Raw genomic sequence first — 21,780 nt, forward strand, 5'->3', positions numbered from 1 at the left:
ATTGAATTACTTAAGCTACCAATTGGTCGTGTTGATTAAGATATTATTAGCAGCAAGAAACACACAAAACCTCGCCGCCAGTTTAACTGTGTATTAAGCTTTAAATTGCATAAAGTTTTAAAATCTTTATATTTTAATTCAATTGTCACAGTAATACCATAATTTTATAGAATAAAAATATAGAAGCAAGCCATTTTGTGGTTTCTTTCATGCTAAGTCTTCCTGATTGGCGGGCCGATCGGACAACCCTAACACACCTGGTCCTCTAGATAACCTCCACGTGGCTTCTTCTTTTACTCACTTTTTTACCACCTTTATTTTTTTATGGAACAGAGAGTTTTGATACTTTCTGTTCCTGGTCCCTGCTGCCACCATTTGTCCATCACTTAAATTTCAGTAATTATTGCACCGTTAGATTAATAGTTTAATAGACGAGATACTAATTAGTTTAATAAATAAGATACTAATTAGTATGATAGTTCAATCTCGATCTTTAAACAAGATCCTGTGAGAAACAGACGTCCAACTAGCCAATCGATCAGATTGCAGAAGAGAAATTTCTCAGGAGTATTATACCAACAAACGGGTGAATCAAATATATTGCCAGGCTAATGTTACAAACATTACTGATTTGTTGTGACTTGATTACAGCCCTTTGTACAAGTAATGGGGCACATTTTTGCACCCTTGGCTCACATAGTTTACCTCTGTTAGTATGTGAACTCACCTACAAAACTGAGGTTCTACCAGAGCTAGATTGATCGGCCCATTTGATCGGGGCACCACAACCTCTCGCTGATGCTTGTATAGTTAACTCGTTTTCTGGGGCCAAGCAAATTCCGTGCCTTTTAAGTTACACCGTATTCTTCATTGTCTCGATTCCCACTTTAGAAGAGATTTCTCATAAGTTGTCTTCTATTTCATCAGGTACAAGCAACTTCTCGATGGCAGCCTATTAAACAATAGAGGTCAGAACACTAGTTAGTATTTAAAAATGCTAGTTCAATTTAAAATTTTAGAGAACAAGTGATGTGTGAAAATCTGAGGATAGAAACAAGATGAGTAAGCAAGCAGAACACCTTAATGGTAGCTACATCTGCGGCAGATGGTTTCAAGTCCAAGGCAATACCGAAATGAAGCATTGCTTTATCGTGCATGTACCGTCTTTTGTAGATATTGCCCATCAAAGCATACACACTGCTTTCTCGTGGGGCATACTCTTTTAGCTCCTCTAGAACTTGTAAAGCTTCATCGAAACGTTCAAGGCTTACAAGTATGTTAGCTTTCTGATACATCGGAAGTGGGTTTTTCTTATCTGCAAGGATGGCTTTCTCCATCATCATCATAGCATCTTCACTCCTCTGAAACATAATTGAACAATAGGGTAGGTAATTTACATAAATCATCCGTCATTAAGCAACCATATTACTCCTGAATATGACATAGACAAACCTGCAACGCATGCAAAGATGTACCAAGATATGACATTACAACAGAAGATCGAGGATTTATTTGGAAAGCCATTCGGAAGTGATGCTCAGAGAACTCCAACTTCTCTTGTTTAAGATATATCATCCCAAGTCCATACCAGGAGTTATAATGTCTAGAATCTACTCGTAGTGCACTCTGGTAGCTCTTGATTCCGTTCTCAAAATCTTCCAGGGCCACATATCTGAGTTAAGATTATGATTTGCCAATAACAAATAAGTAGCTGGAATAACCTGACCACCAAATGCAGTAGAGAAAAACTCCACTTCCTAGTCCATTGAATGACACAAAAGGGTAATGTACATACTCATGTCCACAGAGGGTATGTGCGTAGGCAAATCTTGGATTCAGTTGAACAGCACGCTGGAAATTTTTTAACGCAGTCTCATGGTCCTTTTGCAAGCTATAGCAATTTCCCATGGCACACCTGCATTTCCACATGGGAGATAAAACTATATATACCTACTTGGAGGATAAAATGGAAGCAGTGTAAAAAATTGGCCAATGACCTCCCCCTAAGGGGGCCAATGGGAATTTTAAATTTAGATGGATAGGGTCTGATCACCAAAAAGCTAAAGAAATCGAGGATGGAGTGTAGAGAATGTATGACAGAAATTGGCATATCTACCAAGATTGAGGAGCTAAGCGGTCAGTTGATATCAATTCCTGAGCCAGGTAGCTTAGTTTCATGTCTTCCTTCAAATGCTGCAAACAGATTAAGAGTAATTTAGGGAAGCAAACGCTCTCTCTGTGCAGGGAAAGGGGAAAGAAGTTCTGGAGCTACAAGCAATAAGCATAGAACATTATGTGTGTGTGTGTTCTATTTTTCTGACTTGAAGGGTGAATTAGAGGAACAAAATATCAAATTTTAAGTGCATATAAAATAATTTGAAAAGAGACAAATATGCTTAAAATATTACTATACAAAAAAAAAAAAAAAAAAAAGAAGATCAGCAAACATAAATTCCCCAGTTTGTGTCCAGTGGTTTCATTAGAGCAGCTGCTCAAAAGGTTTTTAGACCATCCTTGCCAGTCCTCCCGCAAAGCCTCTTAACCTATGTTTCTAGGTTTGGGGAGACAATTTGTTCAAGATACCAATAAAAATAACTCACATAAAGAACTGTAGAATACACATCCATTCCTTCCAAACTGTGAGGTGAAGCATGGCGAGCAAGACTGAAAGCTCGATCAGCTTCTAAATAATCTACCAATTCAAAATACACTTTGCCAACCTGCAACTCAGACATGCCAAAGTAGTCAGAGAGAATAGCAGCACTGGCCAGGACTCGCAATTCAATCGATTGAAATTATTACTAGAAATAACAAGGTTATGTAATCCAATGCTCACTATTAGCCAGTAAGAATATAGAGAGTGTGATATAATAGTATTACATGGATTGATAAGGATGAAACGGGTTACCAGTATTATACAGAAAGGGCCAGAAGTGAAATAAATCAAGTGCCAGAGAATATGCAGAAAAGAAGCAAACTGTTTTGACTCCTTTTTTTTCTTTTGGTAAGAAATCGCGCTTTCATTGAAAGAAAGGAAAGAATACACAAGGGTAAAGAAACCAAAAAGGAGTCCGAACCCTAACAAATCCTTATTCCACAGGAATAATCACCAGTAACAGGCTAGACAGTTTGATCAGGAAGGCATACATGACTGTGTGTCAAGAGATCATGAAAGTCATACAGTACCTGTGAAAGCACCCAGCCCGTATTGTAATGCTTGTAAGGAAGTTTTAGGTAGACATCCAGGGCATCCTGTACAATCAAGAAGCTGTCTTAAGATAATCATTAACGTTGCCTGCATTCTTAATCATTTAGAGTCCAAAATTCTTTTCCACCATCTTTTCAGTGAATAATTTGTGTAAGCTATATCATCAACATTAGAATGGAAACCTGGCATCTGAACAGGCATGAAAGTCTATATCCTTCCCCTAATATTCTCAGGAGGCATAATATTTCTGATGCACCATTAATTATTTTAGCATCACTTGTGAGACTTCCTCCAACTGATTTGGGTGCTCCTTGCTCAAGAGTTCGATTATCACTAGAAGGAGATGAACTGGAGATAGATAACAAGGCATTGGAACGAGAATCATCAAAAGCCTCGTTTTGAATACCTAGTCATAGGTCAATAAGACACCCATTAGTATATCAAGGAGAATTATTGGACACTACAATAACCACATCAAATAATAGCCAAGGACCATACAACTGTACGTAAAAGCACTTCACAATCAGTGATAAGTGTATATGGTTGATGGATAAAAGACACACCAGAATACCTACTAAGACATGAATGCATCATTAAGGAAGTCATACACTCTTATACATATGTCCATTTGTAAACTACAACTTTAGTGCAAATTAAAACTAGTGGCTAGAGCATGCACATCACTCTTTTCATAGAGCGGTGGATGCACAGGGTAAGTGAGAATCATGCCTCATGTGTTCTTTATGAATATTTCAGTAGATGCCACGGTAACTATCTAATGAATATATGATAAAAACCAAAACTATCTAATGAATATATGAATAAAAACCAATAACCCTTAGATATCCAAGATTTGGAGCACATATGTATGCAGATAAAATAATATTATTTTCATTGACTCTGTAAGGGATGGCTAAATTTTGAAACATTTTCAAAATTATTTATCCAAGTGATCATTTGTTTACAATACATCTCTTATAATAATAATCATGAAAGATTCCAGTATTCAAATTACAGTCCAATAGGTCTACTAGACTATCTGACAAAAAATGATTGTGCATATCTAACCATGCAGCAGATGGAAGTTTGATGAAATATTTGTTACCTTCGTCGACATTCTCATTTGCAAAGGATTGTCCTTTACGAACGGCTACAGAACGAAATGTAATAGAATTCATCTTGGAGCTACCAAGATATTTGGTGGCGTTGGTAGTTCCATTATTGGCAGCTCCTGCAGCACTTACGTTTGTGTTGGCTCCTGCTTCTCCAGCAAGTCTGCTACTTCTTCGAGGGCCAGAATCAGAAAATAACCTCCCTGAAATCTGAAGACAAGAAAATGAACTCTTGGATATGATTATGAATTCATATATTAAAGCAGAGAAGTAAAGATATATTCTCCTACAAAGTTTCTATAACATTTTACCTTCCGTAATTTCCCTTCATCAACAAATTTTCTTCGAGGGGCTTGAATGATAGAGTTTATAGTTGACCTTGAACAGCTATCTGCACCAAGTGAGTTCAGACTAGATCCATTCTGCTGTGTATTTCTGCATAATGGTGGAGGAGCGATGGCAGATAACTGCAAATTCTAAACAATGAGGAATTAGTCGCATAACTTGATGTACAGGAGAGAAGCACAGATAATAAATAAAAGGTGGATATGAATAGATAGAAGACAGAGAAATACATTTCAAATGATAAATATGCAAGGAAAAAAACATAAAATTGGAGAATTAACATAAAAAAGAGAAATAGATATACACAATATACAATACCACCAATATAATTCATCCTCTATGGGACCAAACAAGGCACTAAAGGAAAAGTTTAGGTTACAGAGTACATTATTCAATCAAAATAGAAGAAGAGAAAAAACACACTTAAATATCTGTTGTGAGGATGAAGGAGATAAACGAAAGAGGGAGACTAAAATCTGCCACCTTGACACGCCATAGGTTCAATTAGGCATTGTTCAAATAAACATGGCCAAACAATCACCACCAACATCCAAGGCACAAACTACAATAAAATCTTCAGCACCATGAGCTATAATTATTCTTACGTACCTGCGCAGCTACAGGTGAAGGGGTGTTATAAAATGATATATTTGAACCGCCATTTACAGCCTGACTTCCAGCTCCTCCCAAGTTAACTGCCCCGTGATAATTTGTAGGAATATCTCTTAAATTATTGCTTTGAGTATGTTTTGACTGCCTAGTTCGGACATCGTCGGAATTACTATTCCTAGAAGAAGCTGAGTTCATATCATCATTTGATGTCTGCAAATTTTCGGATCTATGATGTAGATACTGCTTCTGTATGCAAAGAACAGCCGCTTCACCAAAAACTGAAGATGCATCTTCAGCAGCACCTAATATAGTAAACAGCAAAATAATTTAACTCATCCTCACCTCAAATATTTGTTTCCCCAGAAGAAAAATAAATCTCAATCAACAAACAGGTGGTCATCAGTGATCAAAAAGAAAAGAAAATAGCATAATAAAGTACTATATACCTCATACAAAAATACAAAGTGCAACTATAGTATCATGAAAAGCAACTAAATATGTATGATGTACTCAATCTTGCGACGAATCAGTTTAGTTTGAGAGCAGATTCATTCCTACAACTGGGAACATGCTGTTCACAAGGATCAGTGATGATTTGTACATACCTAATACACAGAGCTCCTCGTAAGCACACCACATCAAAGGATCTAGAGACAATGCCAGCTGAAAATGTTGAATAGCACTTCTCCTTCTGTCAGTGTACCTATAACAAGAAAATCCGAACAAATAATATTTATGGAGTGAAATTGAAGCATAATATCTTATGAGAAAAGGTGATCATCTGGCCAGCTAACAGACAAGTTCCTCCACAAAAAATTGCAGATGGACCACACAACGTATGTGTAAATATGTCGCAAGCGAAGGGCAATCATCAATGCATGAAAGTTCACAACAGAACAAAGATAAAAATATATTAGCAACCTGTATATGAGCCCGAGAAGGTAATGACCTGCTGCACCATTTGGAATCTGCAAAAAGAACACATGCAAAAGACATATATTATGCACAAGATAATGGAGCTAGGTACCACGTGATAGATACAGACATCATTTTATTGGGGTTAAAAAACCAGACCAGATGGCTGCCTGATCCCACACAGTACATGTTAGAACGAAATCATAACAACATTAAAAAAAAAATTTACCCTCTAAGAGGAAAAGACGGCAAACAACCAAAAATTACAATGAATATTCATTCTTCAATACCTCAGCACCAGGCTCACTAGGTGGACATAATGCAGCCTCTGCCTCGTGAAGAAGATCCATCTGAAAGCATGATATTGCAAACAAGTAGCGGGATTGAGCCATTTGTGTTCCTTCATATAAGCATGGAGAGAAAAGGGGAAAAGTTCATAGATGAGAAATACTCAAACAAAGCTACTGATATAAGTTCAAGAGAGACGTCACTAAAGATTGATAGGAATATAATAGAGGAATGGACTGAACTGAGCAACAATCCAACTTACCTTTTAGTATACGGTATGCAGCATAAGCTTGATTGTTGTGCAAAAAACAGCCAGCTAGTAACTGCATATTTGTCTGTGAAGATAAAAGGAGAAATCATATAAATGCTGAAAGAAAGTAATTCAATCCTTACATCAATCAGAAGATAGCAGTCTAAAAAATACAGTTGATTCAGCTAATAAGGCAAAAATTGTATGTGATTGTGCATTATATATATATAGACTCTGGAAAATTAGAAACCTTAAAGGGCGTAGCTATTGTTACCCCCGGGGGTTCATCGGCAAATTTAAACCGCCCGAGAAACCCCTATTCGTCTATACTTTCGAACTCTCATTCTTTTCTGACGAGATTCAACCATAGGTGCAGCTATAATTCAAATGATAATAGTAAAAGCCCATCTTCTTAAAAATTGATCTCCAGACAATAAAGCTAGTAAAAAACAGATCTCCAATTAAACAAAACATGCGGGATATGTTGACGTAGCGAGCAACTGTCAACACAAAATACTTTCTAGGGGAAAGAAAGGCGGTGGAGATTGCAAACAAAACCAAATCAAACATATGGGGGGCACCGCACGAACAATTTCCACGAGCAGCGTAAACGTCCACTTCAGTTTAAACTACCAATGCAGAAAAAAACGAAAAGAAAAATTGGTGCACGGAACGACCTACTCCGACCGGATTTCCGAAATCAACCTCATAATCCCGCTATTCGAGATTTGTACAGTTTCTAGTCAGCTAAAAAGCTAGACAGGAAAGTGAGTGAGTGAACTATTGAAGAAGAGGAGAAAGAGATGTAGAACCTCAGATGGGAACTCTGCGCAAAGTCTCTCGCACATGAAAATGGCATTCCGGTGCATAAAATGGCGAAGACTGTGATGAACACAGTCTGTAAGTGTGGCTTCCATGGCCGCTTCGATTCAGAGCGAGAGGGAAGGAGGAGGAAGAGAGGGAAGGAGGAGAGGGGTTTCTGGCTTTTTAGCGTTTGTGGGGGCTTCTCCTCTAGTTTCAAATCGGTATGGCACGTGTTACCTCATATTTCAAAGAACATGGGTCACGTGACCCGGGATTGAGAAGTTTGAAATTTTAGTACACCATCTCAAACTTGGGCTTCAAAACTTTAAATTTGCTAAAATTTAATTATATTTTACATTTTAGTTTAAATTTTTCATTTTAATTATTCTTTTTGTTCTTTTAATATAATTAAATTAAATATATATATATATATATATATAGTTGTGTTCAATTTTATGATAATTTTTTTCAAATCGTTTCACAAATTTTTAGCTTTTAAATCACATTTATTGAATGGGAAATTAATTATCCTATTTTTTATTTATTAATTGTTTTTATATCTATTAAAATTATACGTATAAGTTGCCATTTCCTTATATGATATTTTAATTACATTCTCATGTAAATACGTAAATTTTTTTTCAATATTTCTTTCAAGATATTATTATGATGCATTTTTATTTTCAAATAGTATTTATGATATTTTAAACTAAATTTTTAAGACTACATAATGTTGAATTTAAGAATCATAATCAATAAATGAAATATTGATATAAATGATAAATTAATTCAAAAAATTGCAGAAGAAACAAAAAAAAAAAAAAAAAAAAAAATCAATTATTATTCAAATCTACTTATTATTGTATAGTTTGATTGATATTGTATTTATTATCGTTTATAATGATGGCAGTCTCCTCTTGCACCCCAGCGTTAACGAATTGCGAGGAAAAAAATTCAACAAAATACGTCAACTGATAGACATAAGTTTCATAAACTTGATTATTTAACTTATCTTTCGTTGCCTATTATCATATCTTAAACTTATATGAATTTAAACGTTCAAGGCATATGAATATAAATAAAATATATAGTAAAATTTACCTATGTTTTTATATTTTAACAACATTTAGAATAGGTAATTCAAACTTACAATCTTTAGATCGATGATATATGTTAAATTATATAATCACGCTCATTGTAGTCAAACATCCACATTTTAATTGTACAAATAAATTATTTGGGATGATACAAATTTCTATTGTTTATATTTTATTTGTTGAAGTACGACGAATCAAAATAAATGTATAATATGTACTTTTCAAAATTACGTGTTTTGTTTATATATACCTGCACACACATTATATATATATACTTCTATGAATGAAAATAAATATTTGAATTAAAAAATACACATGTTAAATTAGTTAAGTTATTTTTATATTTGATATAAGGTATTATTTAAATTTAAATATTTGAGTCTACTTGGATTTAATATTTGGTAGGAATCGCTATTAATATTTATTTAAACTAATTGACATATTAGATATTGATTTAAGTTTTATTTTTAATAAGATTATAAAATTTTAATTTTGAATTAGATATTCATTTAAAAAAAAAAAAAAAAAAAAAAAAAAAAGTTTACTCGTGGACTTGGGACTTGGACTCCGTAATACTTGTGTTTGCAAAGTCGTTTATATCTCTCTGGTTCTATCTCAGTTGAGTTGCGACCTACTCTTGTTTCGCGGTATCCCCTCTGATAGACACTTTCGCGCCTCTATCCGGCCGTCAATGGCGGTCTCAGTTCCCGCAAAAGGATCAACGCTAAGGGACGCATTTGGAAATGTTCTCTCTGTCTTCATTCTCATCTTGATCGGCGTCCTCGCATTCTCAATTCGGCTCTTTTCTGTAAGCTTTTCGATCTCTCATTTCTCCTCATCCCTTGATCTGACGCTTTCTTAATTATTCATCCCGAACGCCCACAAAGCTGTATAGACAAGCCATGGTTTAGATCAAGGATCTCCATTTCGCATGGTTGTTGTAAATTATTGCTCAAATGCTGCATCTCTCTCTGGTTTATACGAAACGTGGAGAATTAGTCTATAGAGTAGTCCAAAATCTGTTTTTTGGTTGACTTTTTTAATATGTGTATTACTATGAGCATTTAGTCACATTATTACTTGCAACGATTTGCAGGTGATAAAGTATGAGAGTGTTATTCACGAATTTGATCCTTATTTTAACTACCGAGTTACCCAGGTTTGTTTTCTGACTGATACCTGTTCATTTTATTGCTTATACGGAATTCTTATAAAGCTTAAGGCTAGGAGTTTCGGGCTTAGTATGTTAGCTCGCTTGGTAATCTTGCATGCCAACCTCTCCACAATTACCCCTTCAGCTGCACCGGAAGTTAATGTCTGGATTTTTCTTTTCAGTATCTTTCAAAGAAGGGAATTTATGAATTTTGGAACTGGTTTGATGATCGGACCTGGTAACGTTTACTTTTCTGGGCTGCAAATTCTCAGAGCCAAGTCTTCATGGCTTGGACTTTCGTTTCTTTTACCCTAACAGCTTTAAAGTGATTTTGTGTGTTGATGTTCTCTAGGTATCCTCTAGGGAGAGTAATTGGTGGAACCGTTTATCCTGGTCTCACATTAACTGCAGGCACATTATGGCGGTGTGTGTTTGAGAATTTATATTAATCGATTCTGAAATAACAATCCTTCTCATCATCTCACCTGTCTATCAGTTAAGGAGGCAAGCATTCTTTATGGATGTCTCTTCTTAACGAGGTGGAAGAAATTGATAATCCTTGCTATAAATGTCCTATACCGACTAATGTTCTCTTTATTTCTTTCTGCTAGGGTATTCAATGCCTTAAACATTCCTTTATCCGTGGAAACTGTTTGTGTATTCACTGCACCCATATTCTCTGCTTTTGCTTCATGGGCAACTTACCTGTTAACTAAGGTTTGGATTCCTGCACCATGTCATATTTTTTTGACTCATGCCGTGCTCTTTGATTAGTCAAAATAATTCCCGTGCGCTAATTATCAGGAAGTTAAAGGTGCTGGTGCTGGACTGACAGCTGCTGCTCTTTTGGCCATGGTATTTACACATCACTGATATTTCATAAAACCATGAAACTCCACTTATGGACCTCTTTGTAGTCAACTATTATCACAATAACATCAAACACCAACAGTTTGACATTTCCCCATTATCTATAGTTATAATCATTTTAGTTTTCATTCATATGACTTATTTGCCAAATTGCAACATCCAATCAGCTTATTGTAGTGACCTTAGGCTCAGTATGGTGAGTGTTGAGAGTGGAGTGTTTCTTACTGAAATGGTTACTCCTCATTGGTAATAAACAATACTCCCGTGAAGAATAGGCGACTGTTGTTTTCATTCCCATGTGTGATCCTCGTCTGATATGTATCATTCTATTTTTATGGCCAAATGCCTGGTAATTGTTCTGTTGTTTTTGTATGAACCAAGCCCTAATGTAAATTTGCTGCAAAATCTCCAAACTCTTCCATGCATGGAGGCTGCTAGACCAGAATGCATCTCTAGATCATGTCTGTCTACTAAGTATTGTGTGCTTGTTTCAAACTGTACAATTGATAGATGTGGAAATTCGTAGTTAAGTTGCTGCTCTTTTTTTTTTTTTTTTCTTTTTTCACAGGTTCCTTCATATATATCGCGGTCTGTGGCTGGCAGCTATGACAATGAAGCTGTTGCTATATTTGCTCTGATCTTCACTTTCTATCTCTATATAAAGGTCAGATTTTGTTATATGAGAGGAATGTTAAATTTTCAAGGAGAGTGGCATACTTATTTTAATAGTGCTCAAATGCTGTTACTTAAGGAGTTGCTTTGCTGTAGTCAGATTGGGTTACTGGTCGATGGATTTATCTGTATGATGCTTCTCAGATGCTTAATTTTATATTCCCATTATCTTGTTACTATAATAATCATCATTATGTTGATAGGAAGCAAAGTTTCGTTGATGTCTGAGCTTACACTGTCTTATTCTGTTCTACTTAACCATACACTGAGTTGGTTACATATGAAATGCAGACATTGAACACTGGATCCCTTTTTTATGCCACTTTAAACGCCATTGCATATTTCTACATGGTAAGATTATTTATGCTTCATCATTTTATAACTTTATTCTTATTTGTCTTCTTTGCATTCTGATATGTTTCATGCATATCTTTTCTGCCTATTTTTTATTTGTTTTCTTTCTTCATGCCCCTCTTTTCAGGTTTGCTCATGGGGAGGTTACACATTCATTATTAATCTTATTCCGATGCATGCACTCTTGTGCATTGTAACTGGGCGCTATTCTCCTCGATTGTATATTGCATATGCTCCTCTTGTAAGTGTCACCTGGCTTAACTTGGAGTGCCTTTTCCTGATGAAAATTGTAGATTTGAAGCGATTGAATAAAAATCTTCCAAATTCAAAAACATATAATACCTTAATGTAAAAGTTTAATTTATGTGCGAGATTCATTAGCTCATCTTGAACTTATGGATTTCACAATTCAGGTCGTCTTGGGAACTTTATTGGCTGCACTGGTGCCTGTCGTTGGATTTAATGCAGTTATGACATCAGAACATTTTGCATCATTTTTGGTTAGTATTATTGCTGATCCTTTGACTGACAAGCTCCAATTATTTTTAGCAAATTGTCTTGTGAATGCTCAAGTTTGATTTTTGTTCCGTCTTTAGCTTAGTTTTTGTGACTAAAGGATTTAATTGCACTTTGCTTTTTTTTTTCTTTTGTTATTACTGGAGGACATTAATTTGCCGCGCCTTTAAACTATAAGTATTCTAGATTATGATTTTTTTACAACAAGAACTCCAAAGAAGACTGATAAATTTTTAAATATTAACCATCACGGGTAGGCCTAGGGGTTGTAAGGGCCGTGGAAAAATAAGAGGGAACGGGCTCAATCCATGTTGGCCACCTACCTAAGATTTAATATCCTATGTCTTTCCTGTCAACCAAATGTATTAGAATATGACGGTTGTCTGGTGAGATTAGTCTAGGTGCAGGCAAACTGGCCCAAACGCTCATCGATATTAATAAATGAAAATTTAAATATCAGCAAGAAGATTTATGACTAGTAGTGAGTTTATTTGTTTGTTTGTTATTTTTTTTTTCATTTGACTCAATATTTTATTGATGTGTAATAATGTGAGCAATAGTTTAGTCTCTTAAAATTTGTTTTGCTCATGGCTTGTTTCCTCGTTTCTGGTTTGTTTTCAGGTTTTCATCATTATCCATGTGGTGGCTCTCGTTTACTATATCAAAGGAATTCTCTCCCAGAAAATGTTTAAAGTAGCTGTTACTCTCGTAGTATCTATTGGGCTGTAAGCTTTCTGTGCCCTTCCTCTCCCACAAAAATAAGCTCTCAAACCCTCACTGCTGAGTGTTTGTAGGAGGAATATACAATTGACCTCACCCTTTATTGTTTACTCTTCAGGGCAGTTTGCTGTGCAGTCATTGCGGTTCTGGTAGCTCTTGTTGCTTCCAGCCCAACCAAGGGGTGGAGTGGGCGTAGTCTGAGTCTTTTAGACCCGTAAGAAACCAGCTCTCACAGGATCATGTTGTTTTAATTTAAATTTGTTCATGAATTTTTCTGATCTGTATGAATAGAGTGTGATCATGATGTAGCTAAAGATTTGATCCTTAATGAAAAAGAATGATGCAAATTGGCATAACGGTTCTCTTGGCTGCTATCCTATCTAACAACATTGTTGATCCTATTTAATTTAATTTGCTTTTCCGGTCTTTTTTCTAACCTTGAGTTGTTAGGATGTAAAACACTTGCTGGGCACTTACGCTCATTTTAACACTTAAAACATTTCAAATTATTCTGTTTGTTTCTCTCCCCTTTTTGAAGTAACTTTTTAGCATTTTCAGGAATAGTTGTCTATGGTATCATTGGCATGGGAAAGTGTTTCTTACAGCCTAAATAAGTGGTGTAATATTTTATTTTCTATCTTCATTTCCTGAAACACTCTTCACATTTATTTTGTTTTGCTGCAATCGAACAGAACTTATGCAAGCAAGTATATACCAATAATTGCTAGTGTTAGTGAGCATCAACCACCTACTTGGCCATCTTACTTTATGGACATCAACGTTTTGGCATTCTTGGTTCCAGCTGGTATTATTGTACGTATTTTTTTTAGATTACTTATTGTTTTTAAAATGTTTCAATCATCAGAAATTTACCAAGGTTCTTACCTTTGATAGGCATGCTTTTCACCATTATCTGATGCTAGCTCATTTGTAGTCCTCTACATTGTTACAGCAGTGTACTTCTCTGGAGTTATGGTGAGAACCATTTTCTGACTTCCAAATTAAAAATTTAATCATTTAACGCACATCATCTACCCTTTAACACATTTCTTATTTGGATGATACTACAGGTGCGTCTTATGCTTGTACTTGCCCCAGCAGCATGCATTTTGTCTGGAATTGCACTTTCTCAAGCCTTTGAAGTTTTTACTCGGTCTATCAAGTTTCAGAAGCCCGGAGAGGCTCTGGATACACAAGAAGTAAATTTTATTCCCTTGGTGTTGGTTAAGTTTATGTTTGCTATTTTTTTCCTCTTACAAGACCATCAAAATGGAACTAATTTTGGTTCTTGGATCTGGAAATTAAGGTGGGAGATACCGTCTCTGATGGTGTTGTAGCACAACATGATGTGGTGAAGCCTGAAAAAAGTGAAGATACAATTAAAGAACGACCCTCAAAAAAGAATAGAAAGAAGGAAAAGGAGCCAGTTGAAAAGCCTTCACTCAAGTCCCAAATTCGTAAAAGGCTGCTAGTTTTACCCTTTGCGACATCAATTATTGCTCTTTTCTTACTTATTTTGCTGGGTGCCTTTTATGTGGTAAGTAAAAAATATCTGTCTTTATCTTTTTGGGTACTTTATCACTCCTCTGCTGACGTTAATGATCACAATGTTGATTGAAGCTGCCTATTAAGTTTAAATTGTCCAATTGTTGTACTATGTTAATATCTTTCTTTGATGCCTTCATTCTATCTCAAGATTTTTATAAGAATTGACGGGGTTTGAAAGGTAAAATAACGAACTTGAACTAAAGAAAGGAAAAGGCAACATAGGCTTCATAGGTGTAAAATAGAAAATAGTGGTAGAAAATTGGTTGCTGCTGTGGAGCAGGATTTTTTAATTTCTGTGCTTCTGGTAGCTTCTAACTTGATTTCGTCTTTACGAGGAAACACATTGCCGGTTGTAACAAAATCATCAGTTAAAACTATAGCAATGACTCTTCCCGAAAATTACAAATATTACAAGTTCTTCATTGCTAAAATTAAGGGGGTCAAAAGGTTGTCTTTGTGAGATTAGTTGAGGTGCATCTAATTTGGTTTAAGCACCCGCAAATATAAAAATAACCTATCCTTTCACGCTCTTCTTGATTTGTTCTTGTGTTCTTTGAGTAAAACACATGGTGGCACGTTTGGTACTTTTGGGTTAAAAGCGGATATACTGATAGGTTTAATTACATTTAGGAAAGTGCTATAAATTAACAAAATAATAATAATAACAACAGTCTCACAGTTGAATGTGAGAAGATTTCTGATGGTTCTTTATGGCTTTACACTGTACTTAGGAATATGTGCAAAGGAACAGCTATATTGGTCCAAGCTTGCACTTTTATAGCACATAAAACAGAAAACTAATTTTCTCACTTCTTTTGCTCCTTGTTCTCCATTTCTCATACAATATTTATTTACTGACATGGTTTTTGTGTTTACGGGCTGTTGTAGGTTCATTGTGTCTGGGCAGCTGCAGAAGCTTATTCAGCCCCTTCTATTGTTTTAACTTCTCACTCCCGTGATGGTCTCCATGTTTTTGATGACTTTAGAGAAGCTTATGCATGGTTAAGCCACAACACTGAGGTTGATGATAAAGTAAGCTTTCGCTCACTCTTATATTTCTACATTGAAATGTTTAGTGCTCCCAAGATCCTACTAAAATTGTGGATAAACTATCATAGGCAATAATTTGGTCTGTGGTGTTGTTGCTTCTTGTTCAAACGTGTTTCCTAGGTTGCATCATGGTGGGACTATGGCTATCAAACTACTGCTATGGCTAATCGTACTGTCATTGTTGACAACAATACCTGGAACAATACCCATATTGCAACTGTTGGTACTGCTATGTCTTCTCCTGAAAAGGCAGCCTGGGAAATTTTCAACTCCCTAGATGTAAAATATGTTCTTGTTGTCTTTGGAGGTTAGCTTTTACTGTTGCAATCCCTATGCGCTGGATTAAACTATGCTATTTTTTTTTTTTTGTTATCCATATTTACCTTGTTTCTTGGAGCCATTAGGATTTTTTTTTTCTCAGTCAATTCAGTGAAGTTTTTTTAAAAAAAATTATTTAGATTTCATTAACTGCATCGTGTAAACCTTTTGTTTTAATGAACCTGAAGGAGTTACATGAAGGGCATCAAAAAATAAAGGCCAACAGATTAAACTGTGGCAATGTGTGTGACGAGAACTAGAAAGTATAAGACCTCTAGTAGAGGTGATTGATGACTTCGCTCTTAGTAGTGGAGATTTCTTATTTTTGAAAATTGGTTCTTCAGGTATTTCCTTGTCAAAGCCCCTTATTCTAGGAACTAACAACCTCATTATTGATATCCAAGACCTACTGAATGCGTTTTGGAAAATGAAAAGCATGGTGAAAATGTGGATTCCTCATTTGGGAGGTATTAACGCTGTAAAAAGATTTAAAAGAAAACATCCCCATATTGCACTAAGCCCAAACTGTGGTGCCTTATGGTGTTCTAAATCATACCTATCTTTTCACCGCTCATACAGTAGGAAATGTTTTGAATTCTCATAGGTGTTTCTGACATTACTCTTCAGTTTTTTTATTATCTTAGTTTCAAAAGTAGGGATAAACTCTTTGAATGAATGCCACGAAAAGAATCATTTAGAGACGTGGGCATGAAGAACTCAAATACTGTTTTAAGGGGACGCTTATTGAATGGGAGGAATAGGCCAATTAAGCGAAGTATCAGACATTTTTGGAGTGTATTTTCTTGTTTTTTATGCAATTGTACTACTGACAAAATCAGATACCAATCTAGTTTTTTTTTTTTTTGACAATTCCTCACAAGAGCATTATGGTATTTTGGTTCTAAGCTTACGATCTATAAATGAGAAGTCTATTTTAAATGAATCATCTTAACTAATGAAAATGTGAAGTCTGATTTATTTTGCTGTTTTCGCAGGTCTTGTTGGTTATCCAAGTGATGATATCAATAAGTTCTTGTGGATGGTTCGTATAGGAGGTGGTGTATTTCCTCATATCAAGGAACCGGATTACCTAGTAAGTGTTCGTTCCTACTTTTTTTTTTTTTTTTTTTTTTTGAAGGCATGATTATAAATGCATTATTTCTTTATTTTTTGCTAACATACTGAAACTTGATGCTGGTTTGGCTTGCTTGACTAGTATGTAAACTAGGTTCTCTAACTTATATTTTGTTTTCTTCCTTTTCTTTCTTGGTAAAGAGAGATGGTCAGTATCGGATTGATTCTCAGGCCACTCCAACAATGCTGAATTCTCTCATGTACAAACTCTCGTACTACAGGTTTGTAATTGTTTAGCAGCCATAATTTGTTAATTTGGCACGGTTCTTTCTTGGTTTTATAGCTTTTTCTTTTTTCACCATTATAATTCTTATTCTTCTCCGTCCGTTTGCAGGTTTGTGGAAACAGATGGTAAAGGATTTGATAGGGTGAGGCAGACAGAAATTGGGAAGAAATATTTTAAGCTTTCGCATTTTGAAGAGGTAAATAATAAAGTCTTCCAAAGAGGAAAGACCATCTTTTTATTTTCCACAGAAAATTTAACTTTCAAATTTGATTCAAGAAATTTTTTCCCGGGGATTGTAAGATGGAGGATTTGTGATTTGTGTTAAGAATATGGGATTTTCATGAAAAAGTAGAAGAGGTAAAAAAAAATCTCGTCGTTTCTTTTACGGATATTGGACGCTTTCAACAAGCACTCTAATGTATATTTACACAGGAAAATAAACTATAAAAAAAATTCCAGCTTGTTGAGATAGTGGAGCATTTATAACTATTTAACCCCTTTTTTAATTTCTAATTCTTTAGCTTTTACATTTTAAAGAAAAGATGTTTCATTGTTGCCTGACATTGTAAAAAGGGGAGAGGAAAGCCTCTCAACCCTCCGATGGAAGATTACATAAAATGCTTCCAGTTGGAACCTAAAGAGAAAGGGGTTAATTTCAAGACAGGGAAGCAAATTTTCACCAAGGGATAATTAACGTAAATTAAATTGTGAAAAAAAAAAAAGGCACTATCTTTGTTTCTTTGTAGTAGTTCCACTCAATCCAAGTTGTGCGATCTAATTTGATCATTTTTGATAATATGTTTTTGCAATATTGTTAGTATTAATGGTGATCTAGTGTCAATGAGGATTAGCTTAGTGAGTAGTTTTGAGTTTTTGTGACCAGCTGTGTATATTTACAAGTTGCCATCCAAAGTACTATTATGTGGTTTCTGATTTGAATATGGATCTTTTTAGGCATTCACCACTCACCATTGGATGGTACGAATCTACAAATTGAAAGCTCCAAAGAACAGAATCAGGGGAAAGACTAAAAAGGCAAAGACGGTATGTACACTTCCAACTTCTATTCACTTGGTTAAGCGGACACCAATTTGTTCTAGATTACTGTTGCCATCATCCTTTAATTATTGCTATATGCTGGTTACCAATTTGCAGAAGTCCAGTTCAACTACCAGTTCCAAAAGAAAAGAAACAAAAAAGAGAAATCCGTGGCAATGAAAAATCATCTGATGATGGGGGGACAGCTTTCAAAAAGCATGTAAGCTACATGTCTATTTGACAACCTTGGCAGATACTTGTTGAGGCATTGTGGTAATTTATCTACGGATGGAGAAATTTTGTAGTCATCAATATTTTTCCCTTTCATATATGCCAAGTTTTAACAGGATCTTGAAATATTGACGGCCACAGATCTTTTGACTCTCTTTCTGTGGTGTTTATTCATCAAATTTCTCCTCGTCTCTTGGATGCTTGCTCACGAAGAACCATCCCTCTACCTAGATATGACTAACCAGAACAATTACCATAACTTACTATGGTTCTCTCCTTCTATTTAGGCTGGAAGTTCCCATATTCTTTTCCATTTCCCCATTTGTATGCTGTCGAAAACAGAACGAGAAAACGCTGCAGCTCATGATGAATTCAAACAATAGATTCCTGACTTATTAGGTTCACCGCATAGCTGCCATTGTTTGGACAGAGGATGATAGATGGAACAAGAACCCAACTTTGCTTCTGTGGCAGAACATTCTGCTCCAGGTTAATTGTGAACGATTGTTACAAGGCCTTGCAATCCAACGTTAAATCTTCCAGGGAATTAGAATTGTTGAGTTTTTCTCTTTTAAGATGGAGCTCATTCATCAAGGCTACTGCCCCTCGTGGCCTCATCCATGGTTGAAGTTTCAGTTCCTCCAAAGCATAGGTATCTAATGCTCGAGTGGATGTAATGTTCTAGTTCAGCTATTATATCATGGAGGGGAAGATTTCAACTCAACCCAGCAAAATCTTAGGTTGAACTTAATGATTTGATATTCTCCTCAGATCTCACTGAAATTTTGTAACGACCTAAGCTCATCGTTAGCAGATATTGTCTTTTTTGAGTTTTTCCTTTTAAGCTTCTCCTCAAGGCTTTAAAACGCGTCTGCTAAGAAAAGGTTTTCACCTTTTTTATAAAGGGTGTTTCGTTCTCCTCTAATGTGGGATCTCACAAATTTCTTGCACATTCAATATAATCTCCTTATTATTATGGCTTTTAATATAGTTTTATCGAAAAAGAAAACAAATCTAAATGGGTTTGATCAACCTTGACCTATGTCAACTTAGATTCATCCCATCTTACAAAAGTCATCAAATACCTGTAAGTGACTTAGATTCATCCCTTCTTACAAAAGTCATCAAAGTAAGACCTCGTGACACTCGAGTTTTCCATGTCATTCATCAATGAAGAGAAACAGAAAACTAACCGACAAGTTTACCAAGAAAAAAGTGTACAATCAAAGAGGCTGCTGTAATGATAGCACATAATCATCTTTTATTTGAAGATTGCATCAACAATGACATAAAGGTGGGAAAAAAGGGCTGCAGTTCTCTATTATTGAGTAAGAAGGAAACAATATTCATATTCTTTTTTGCCTCTGCTGATGATAAAATTAGCTGAAGTAGCTTCTTTTCTTTACATTGTCAGTTTATTTGTCTTCATTGAATTCAGTACTAGTCATAAAAGTTCAGCTGAATGGACTCTAATCAAAATGCTGAATGATGTCTATATTTCATCTTGTACAGCCTCTTCTAGATATCACATGATCAGTCCATTCTTAGTAGCACAAGTTTAAGTTGTGATTGCTTAAACTTCGTTGAAATAAAGTTCCATGGTTTGATGTAGTTATCATTGTACTTTTGTGCTGCAGAAACCACATGTTTGGAAGCCTGGCTGCTAATTGAAAGTTGTAGGGAATCTCGTGGAGAAAATCTGGCGAACATTTTGGCACATCTAAGTTAATGATTTGATATAGAGCCAATGGCATGTAGCCTCACCACAAACACCCTAATTTTCTTTTTGTCAGTCTCTGCTCTGCTTGACCCTTTTTTTTTTTGGCTGCTCTCTCTTTGTCTCTGCAATTAGGTGTAATCAATATGGAGAAGCAACAAAAATGTGTTCTGTAATGGAGATTTCCATGCTAAACGGTTGATTGTTCAAGTTGGGCCATAGGGGGAAAGATTGAAATACACATGTAGCATCTGTATATAACATGGTTAGATTGAAATTTTATCAAAAAATTTAGAGAATAAATGAGAGATCTCAAATCGGTTGGAGAGGGAATGAAACATTGTTTATAAGGGTGTGGAAACTTCTTACTATCGTGAAGCCAAATTACGGGTCAAAATGGACAATATTTGTTAGCGGTGGACTTGAATAGTTACGGTAGATATGGAAATTCATTGAACAAAAAATGTGTAGTGATTTGATGTCAGTTTGAATCATGTTTTGTAATTATTTGTGAGATCTTGAACTCCATAGAAACAGTGAATCAAATTCCCGACTTACCAAACTTTTTTAAAGGACAAGAACGTTAAGCCACTCGTTAAACATGTTCTACTTTTTCAACGTTCAATCATTTTCTAACCTTTTTTCTCTTTTGTTATTTGAGCTTGACTTTTCTGACTCTTAATGTTCTCAAAACTTGATATAATCATTTAAATTCCCGAAGTTTTATATTGATATTCAATAGTATTGGGCCTTACAAATGTGGATAGTCACCAAATAGAGCGTCTGTACTTATAAGAGTGTAGAAACATTTCTCTAGTGATACGTATTACAATGCTCTGACTGCAACGTACTGTCACAAATTACTTTATCAAATAAAATTTAATTAAAGTTGAAGAAAAAAAAAACATGACGGGACAAAAGAATATATAGAAAAAAGAAAAATAGAAATATTTGGGCCCATGAATGAGAAAAACAACAAAATTTTGTTTTTGGAAAGGGAAATGGTTGAAAATTAAAAGAAAGAAAGTGGGGAGTGGGGCGGTTGCCGTCGGTCGGTCGGGAAGCTGCCGGTGGAAGGAGCAGGAGAAATTAAATCCGTGTAGAAAAGTCCGCACGTGGGAGGATTTCTTTGAAAACCTTACAATATCTCTGCGGACCCCCTTCCCCTCCTTCCTCCCTTCTTCAACACCCTCCATATTTTTCAGGTCCCCACGCTGCCGCCTACCTCCCCGACCACCGCCACCGCCCCACCGCCCCACCACTCAACACCACCTTCTCTACACCTCTAACCATTCATTAACAAAAAAAATTAAAAAAAATAAAATAAAATAAATAAAAACCCTTTTAATTCTATTGGGAAAACAAAAAAAGTTCATTTTTGTTTAATTCAAAAAAAAACATTTAAATATGATCAAAAGTTGTAAGATCCGTTAAAAGTCGCCGGAAACTGACCTCACCGGATCTTGTAGTTTTGCGGGCATGATTGTGACGGCTGAGACGATGGGGGGACCTCACCGCACGACCGGAACGTTCATGGAAAGCTACTTCCAAGCTACTCTCTGCCATTTCGGATTTTGACTTCGTGTCGGCATCTCATTCGTC

The 21,780-nt window shown here is 35.6% G+C and overlaps 2 protein-coding genes across 5 annotated transcripts; one reads left to right on the forward strand and one right to left on the reverse strand.

Moving 5' to 3' along the window:
* Positions 1-570: 570 nt before the first annotated feature.
* On the reverse strand, positions 571-7,740 carry LOC111793639 (cell division cycle protein 27 homolog B). 2 transcript variants are annotated; one of them, XM_023675608.2, is made up of 16 exons: positions 7,543-7,740; positions 6,743-6,815; positions 6,483-6,592; positions 6,199-6,245; positions 5,883-5,980; positions 5,275-5,579; positions 4,632-4,787; positions 4,314-4,530; positions 3,391-3,614; positions 3,187-3,252; positions 2,601-2,720; positions 2,117-2,193; positions 1,796-1,915; positions 1,453-1,672; positions 1,080-1,361; positions 571-952 (listed from the first exon to the last, which is right to left on the reverse strand). In XM_023675608.2, the coding sequence occupies exons 1-16, from the start codon at positions 7,645-7,647 to the stop codon at positions 902-904; spliced, it is 2,271 nt and encodes a 756-aa protein (XP_023531376.2). In that variant the 5' UTR covers positions 7,648-7,740; the 3' UTR covers positions 571-901. The 2 variants fall into 2 exon arrangements, with proteins under 2 accessions (XP_023531376.2, XP_023531375.2); XM_023675607.2 differs by having other exon boundaries at positions 4,632-4,796.
* Positions 7,741-9,223: 1,483 nt separating this feature from the next.
* LOC111793685 (dolichyl-diphosphooligosaccharide--protein glycosyltransferase subunit STT3A) lies at positions 9,224-20,417 on the forward strand. Of its 3 annotated transcripts, none has more exons than XM_023675686.2 (24): positions 9,224-9,439; positions 9,728-9,790; positions 9,967-10,022; positions 10,137-10,208; positions 10,396-10,501; positions 10,589-10,639; positions 11,223-11,318; positions 11,618-11,677; positions 11,808-11,921; positions 12,094-12,180; positions 12,818-12,921; positions 13,035-13,130; positions 13,609-13,729; positions 13,811-13,891; positions 13,987-14,115; positions 14,223-14,453; positions 15,353-15,496; positions 15,635-15,821; positions 16,828-16,925; positions 17,108-17,187; positions 17,301-17,388; positions 18,147-18,236; positions 18,348-18,450; positions 20,099-20,417. In XM_023675686.2, the coding sequence occupies exons 1-23, from the start codon at positions 9,323-9,325 to the stop codon at positions 18,408-18,410; spliced, it is 2,334 nt and encodes a 777-aa protein (XP_023531454.2). In that variant the 5' UTR covers positions 9,224-9,322; the 3' UTR covers positions 18,411-18,450; positions 20,099-20,417. The 3 variants fall into 3 exon arrangements, with proteins under 3 accessions (XP_023531454.2, XP_023531453.2, XP_023531452.2); XM_023675685.2 differs by lacking the exon at positions 20,099-20,417 and adding an exon at positions 18,749-19,258; XM_023675684.2 differs by lacking the exon at positions 20,099-20,417 and having other exon boundaries at positions 18,348-18,616.
* Positions 20,418-21,780: the final 1,363 nt, after the last annotated feature.

This window comes from Cucurbita pepo, chromosome 4 (assembly GCF_057944985.1).
Source record: "Cucurbita pepo subsp. pepo isolate OVF chromosome 4, ASM5794498v1, whole genome shotgun sequence".
Taxonomy (NCBI): domain Eukaryota; kingdom Viridiplantae; phylum Streptophyta; class Magnoliopsida; order Cucurbitales; family Cucurbitaceae; genus Cucurbita; species Cucurbita pepo.